Genomic DNA, 6,121 nt, shown 5'->3' with positions numbered 1-6,121 from the left:
ATAAAAAAAGGCGTGCGCTTTTTCTTCTAAAAAAAGAAAAGAAAAAAAGACGTGCACAGTCTATGACTAACCGTGGCTAATGTCCGCAGGCTTAGCCTTGTTTATCTATATCTACACCAATATTTTAAAATAAAAAGAACCAAAGAGCCAGATCCAACTGATCTCGGCCATCGAACTAAGTCAATTCAACGACCTAGACTGCTCCAATGGCGAGCGTTAACCGTATTTAACGTGCAATTAATATCATACCAAATATTGCACTAATCACATGATTAATACAATAACATATCTAATACCCACGTACAATTAATATATTGCCTAAATATTACGAATTTACTAGTAGCAAGAAAGAAGAAAGAGAAAGGAGTCTTCTTCCTCTTCTCAACAAAGAGCATAAGGGATAAACAAGTGTTGCTCAAAAAAAAAAGTTGCTCAAAAAAAAAGAGCATAAGGGATAATTAACGACAAGATTGTGTCCTGAAATCTAAGAACCCGGCCAAGGTAGAAACAAACCCCAGCTTTTGGTTAACTGCTACTAGTCGCGATCTTGGCCGGTCGGTCGTTTGGTTTGGAGACAGATCGATCTCGAGATTGCCGCAGCAGCATCGATGGGTGCTCCCGAGAAGAAGCCGAACCCGCCGCCGGCGATCCTGGTGCCCAGAGTCTTCGACTTCCCACCCGCCGCCGCCCGCACCAAGTGAGCTCGATCGCTAGCCAGCTTTCCTCCCTCCGCCTTCCCATCTATAAAATATCTAAATCCTTCTTGATCAGTTACCTCGCTCGTACGTGCAACACCCTCTCGCGATAGATTGCTGGTAACTACGTATATGATTCAATTTGCTCTTGCTGATGAGGGGGAGGGATGATGCAGGATGTCGGTGCCGGCGTACGATCTCATGTTCGGGAAGCTCTCCCTGCGCGCCCTGTTCCACGACTACTTTCACCAGCCCGGGAAGGGGGTCGTCGACGCGGGCCTTCTCTTCAGGGCGCCCTTGGACGACACCCGCGTTGATCTCGCCGCCACCGTATCCATTCAATATTACATGTATCATGATGCATGAGTTTTTCCTTTTCTTAATAGTTTTTTTATCTATATTACCACCGGTATTTTTGCCGTTTCTTAGTTTTGTGCGTGGCTACTAGGGGCGGAGCCGGGGTGGGGGGGACGAGCAGGGGCCTGCCCCCCCCCCCCTCCCCCCCCTAACGATCGATAATTTTAGTAGGAGCGACGAGTAATTACCAACGAGATTAGATCAATATACGTACTCGGCCTTCCCTATACTCAAATCCTGGCTCCGCCACTGGTGGCTAGCGCTGCTCTATTTTGACAAATTTGGCCCCAAGGAAAATAGTTTTTGTCTCTTAACTGAATTTCACTAGATGTCTAAAAATGGCGGGGAGGCTCTCATGCGGTGGCAGAGGTGATCCTCTCCTCAACGAAGTCATCCACTCTCTTAATATGATATACTTTCTACTATACCCTAAATGCAAATTGGCTTGATGCATGAAATCTTTCAGGGATGTGGATGATCCGCATAATTTTGTGGATATTCTCGCGTCGACTTCGAAACGGTAGGCACTTTCTTGTCGGTCGTGGATGGCCTATTGAATCATCACTTCTATTTTACGTTCTGTATGAGAGATGGTGCATATATACACGTGATGCTGATTTGTCTTTAATAACTTGTAATCCAGCATGTTGCGACTGAGGTCAGCCGCTTACTATCCTAGTATTGGTATTGGCGCCTTTGGGACGTTCCCTCTGCTTATGGAAAACAGGTGGGCTTTATTTGTACCTCTTGTTTACACTTACAGATCATCCATGCATGCACTTTTTACATATATAGGTTCAATCTTTTGGTATTACTAAGAAAAATGTCCATGCTTTGGTATAATAGGCATTCTCTTTTTTTTACTTTTTCTTTGATTTCTCCATTATATGAATTACATTTTTTTATTGTTTTGCAGGGCGTCTTCAGAGGACTATGGTGTCATGGGTTTAAGATATGTTTCACGGAATCTATCAATTGGAGCGTCCTTTTTGCCGTTTCCCTGTATGCGAGTACATACATGCTTGTTATTATATATGAATGAAACTTGCTGAAGTTCGCACACTCAAAGAATGAAAATTTATTGAAGTTTGCACAATCAAATAATGGAAATTTATAATATCTACCCAAGTAGTTGTTAGTCTTGATTTTGAACCCTTTTAGTTACAATGCTTTGTAATTAATAGTATTTTTTAGTTTCGTTCATGTTATGTTATGTTATGCTTAATTATATCACTTTCTTTGCAGTTCCTGGTGAGGTACCATATGGTGCATGGTTAGTTGGGAGAAAAGGGAATTTCAGCGCAGGACTACAATACAAGCCACTTAGTGAGTGTTACTGAGCCTTCACTTATCATCAAAATTTATTTCTTTACCAGTCCTATAACTTTTTAGGCTTGTGTACTCCTTTTGTTCATGTGTATATTTACTATTTCAAGCCTTTCGATACATTGTCTTACTCAACATTGAAAACCATAATAAGTGTATTGTTAGAATATGCTTTCAGCTAAAGGTCTATAGTCTATATATGTAGTCTAGATGTGTATCCCAATTTAAATACTCAGAATATCCTTTTTCATAAATTAATTGTCTATCTACTTCTATTATTCACGTCAGGAAAAATATATTTAGGTTTCCAAAATTACTGCTACAAAGTTTCATAGATTTAATTCTACTCTTGGCAATTCTACAAAGTTTCCAAAAACAGGAATTTAAAGTACGGGTTGTAAAGTTGGTAGATTGGCAATTACTGCCACAAAGTTCTAATCTTGTTAAGTAATGTACATTAGATTTAATTCTACTCTTGGCAGTCATGTGTTGTTTCCCTCCACCTGCATAATTAAATTCAGATGGTGTGTTTATTTGGACTTTTACAAGCTAATTATTCTAAGGTTCTGTTTGTTTGGGCTTTTGCTTCTGCTTTTGTTTGGGCCTAAGCCATTGTTGATATTTGGGTGCTAAAATTTTGGTTCTATTTTTTCATCATATTATACGCAACAGGTGGAAGCAACCATGCTATGCCTTTTACAGACTTGAAGAACTGGAATTGTGCAATCAGCTATGGCATGCGCTCAACTAGCCCACTCGACCCTTCATTACTTTTTGCCCTCGAGCTTGTCAGAAATACACAGGTTTGTCATAGTTATTCTACAAGAAAGCTTCATGGTTTTTTCACCTTCCAATCACTTAGGTATGTCTTTTAACAATATTGTAAACAAGACTACATCGTCAGCGAAAAGAATAGTTTGTTTAATTGCTAGTTGCATAATATGTGACTCTGTAAAAATAAAATCAGATTTTCACGAGTTAAAACATTCGGCATGATCAATCATAGTGAAACGAGACTCGTGTGTTTGTTTGTTTATTATTATTATTATTATTATTATTATTATTATTATTATTATTATTATTATTATTATTATTGGGGTAGGAAGGCATTACCAATTATTTTCTGAAGGCTGTTGGCTGCTAAAGGAAAGACTTGATATACTAATATTACTGCACATTTATTTTAATTAATATGCAACAAAAATCCCGCCGACTGATGCTTCGACATTTTCTTTTCCTTGATGTGCAGCTGGTGGCATCGGTCTATCAACACCATATTCTTTTAAAACAAGTAAGTGCTTATTTCATTTGTGATCGACGCAGAGTTAATTACCACGACTTATTAAACTACTGCATTTCCAGTTGAGATTTTGTAGATCTTTCCTCTGTAGGCCAAATTCAGTTCGGAAATAATGCCTAGAGTTGATGAAATCAGTTTGGAATAATGATTTAGGCTGATGTGACTTGATGAGACAAAATACAAAGTTATTTTATATTTTTTATTTAAACATCTCATGCAACCAATTTTATTGAAATAAATAAATTTTGTTGAATTTACGCTACGCATGTATGCCTGCCTATCAGGAAAATGAGCGTCGTGGCAATGATCATATTACCGGACGATTAAGCTACCTTGATTTTGGGCTTGAGCTAGCGACAAGGTAAATCTTAACCAGAGATAATGATATTTCCAAGCTTTTGCATTCATTGATTCAGTTTATTGCAAATCCTTTTTGTGTCATCTCTAGGGTTAATGAAGACAAACCAGTGGACAATGCTGACAAATCCATGTTTCAGATAGCTGGAAGTTGGCAACTTAATGAAAACTTACTAGTAAAGGTTGGTTGCAACCACTTTATCAACTATTGCTATTATGAAAAGATATCTTTGAAACCCGCCAATGCAACTTTTGTATATTCCATCTTGCTGGTTAGTTCTCTAATGGAATGTGGGGATTTTACACTGAACTATTTGCCCTCTGAAATTGCTCCAAACCATGTGTAACTTAAGAAATTAAAAAATATATGCTTTTGTGTGTTGTCACCGTGGTGCCAAGATTGAAGATCATGTAATGGGTGGGAGGTCTATAGTTTATAAATTATATATTATGTCCTCCCTCAAATAAAAATTTATTTCCACTACAAACAATATATGTATTTTTTTAACAGGCAAAGGCAGGTCCTTCCAAATCTTCTGCTGCTTTAGCATTGAAGTTTAAACCCTTCTTTACAGCCAGTGTTACAGGTTTGCAATGCTTCCTATTCTCGGGGATAGTTTTATTTTGCAAGAATACCATTAATACCTTTTCAGAAAATATAGGGACAAAAGAATGCTCTAACCGTACGTGTGCATGTCGCCATAATTAGTTGTCCAGTTGTTCTAGTTTTTGGCTTTTGTTTTCACGGAAAATCTCAAGTTTCTCAAATTACTATTTGAACTAGGTGGGGAATATTATTTTTAGGCTTGCACTTTGAGTAGTGCAATCTCCCTATACATTTCATTTGTTTATATTAAGTGGCAGTTGTTTGTTTATATTAATTTTCATAGTTTCATAATCATCAGAGCAAGTACAATAAGGCGATCCAAACAGCCAATAAAGATTAAAATATTATTATTTTGCTCTTTTGAGAAACAATATTATATTTTTGCTAAGTTGGACGAGAGAGAAGAGAAGAGAGAAGGAAAGCGGACTTAGATTAATAGCCAACTGCAGCACGGGCCTAAAAAACTATTGTGAGAATGTATGATGAGCCATGCATTAATAAAATAGTAATTCTTAGTAACTAACTACTGTATATGTTGGCCAGTAGGTTGTCTTTAGATGACGTGGCAACTTCATATAGTTGGGTTTTTTTCCTTTTGCGGGGGGCATATAGTTGGTCGTTGGCTATACTATTAACCATGCTCTCAAGAATCCGATTCAACATTTGTTGATTTCGGCCAAATGAGATAATAAAATATAAATGATAAATAAATAGTAGCTAGGTCACCCAATATGAGAGTATATTATGTAATCCAAATGGTACCTCTTGAAGTTTTCACCATTTATCTCAACATGGCCACCTATTTGCAGTGGAAAATGATCATTTGAAGGGTACCAGATCATATGGATTTGGAATTCATGCGAGAGATGATGAGACTGCAGAATCCGGGTTTGTTATCCAAATCTTGTAACCTATAAATCATGTTCCTTTTTTTTGGGGGGGGGGGGGGGGGGGGGGGGGCGAAGTTATGTTCCTGTTTGAGTTGTAAGTGTAGGACTACGCACTAAAGTGATTCCTTTTGTTGAGGAATTGTGCATATCCAAAGCCTTGTGAATATTAATTGATGATGATGCACTGACATGGCTATTGAACCGTGATGCAGTTACCAATCAGTCTACCAAACAGTGGATCCAGATACGAGCATTTTGACCCAAACCAAAGTGAACTTTAACGGAGAGAGTAAGAAGCGCAAGTTTCAGTTTGACTCGCCTCCAGGCAACTTTGAGAACTTACCGACAGAGTTGAAGCCTGTCGACGGAGTATTGTAACCACGGGCTATTGTCCAATCTCATAGGCCTTTTACTAAGATAGGTTTTCTTCTTCTTTGAACTTGCAAAAACTGCATAATCTTTTCTGGTAGCTACACTGTTCTAGAACTTAGCCATGAAACTCTGTGAAATGATGTAAATCAACATCTGTAGTTATTCAGGGTGTTTGGTTGAGGAAAGTGATTATAATCGGGCAGGGCTCGCGACGGTC

The 6,121-nt window shown here is 38.2% G+C and overlaps 1 protein-coding gene across 1 annotated transcript; it reads left to right on the top strand.

The window, feature by feature from the left end:
* The first annotated feature begins 608 nt into the window (after positions 1 to 608).
* Positions 609 to 5,910, top strand: LOC125533158. The gene is made up of 14 exons (XM_048696912.1): positions 609 to 697; positions 872 to 1,025; positions 1,381 to 1,421; positions 1,519 to 1,572; positions 1,696 to 1,779; positions 1,969 to 2,054; positions 2,298 to 2,378; positions 3,051 to 3,181; positions 3,628 to 3,669; positions 3,963 to 4,039; positions 4,127 to 4,217; positions 4,547 to 4,622; positions 5,452 to 5,530; positions 5,745 to 5,910. Exons 1-14 carry the CDS (start codon positions 609 to 611, stop codon positions 5,908 to 5,910), a joined length of 1,251 nt encoding a protein of 416 aa, XP_048552869.1.
* The last annotated feature ends 211 nt before the right edge of the window (positions 5,911 to 6,121 follow it).

Source organism: Triticum urartu, chromosome 1 (assembly GCF_003073215.2).
Source record: "Triticum urartu cultivar G1812 chromosome 1, Tu2.1, whole genome shotgun sequence".
Lineage (NCBI taxonomy): Eukaryota > Viridiplantae > Streptophyta > Magnoliopsida > Poales > Poaceae > Triticum > Triticum urartu.
The sequence above is the reverse complement of the archived record's forward strand: the minus strand, read 5'-3'. Positions and strand labels throughout refer to the sequence as shown.

Bases quoted from the DNA above. Each gene is read 5' to 3' on its own strand.
- LOC125533158 (XM_048696912.1), top strand. From the start codon at position 609: ATGGGTGCTCCCGAGAAGAAGCCGAACCCGCCGCCGGCGATCCTGGTG. The intron at 1,422-1,518 runs GTGATCCTCTCC...GAAATCTTTCAG, and splicing joins GCTCTCATGCGGTGGCAGAG to GGATGTGGATGATCCGCATA. The intron at 3,670-3,962 runs GTAAGTGCTTAT...CCTGCCTATCAG, and splicing joins ACCATATTCTTTTAAAACAA to GAAAATGAGCGTCGTGGCAA.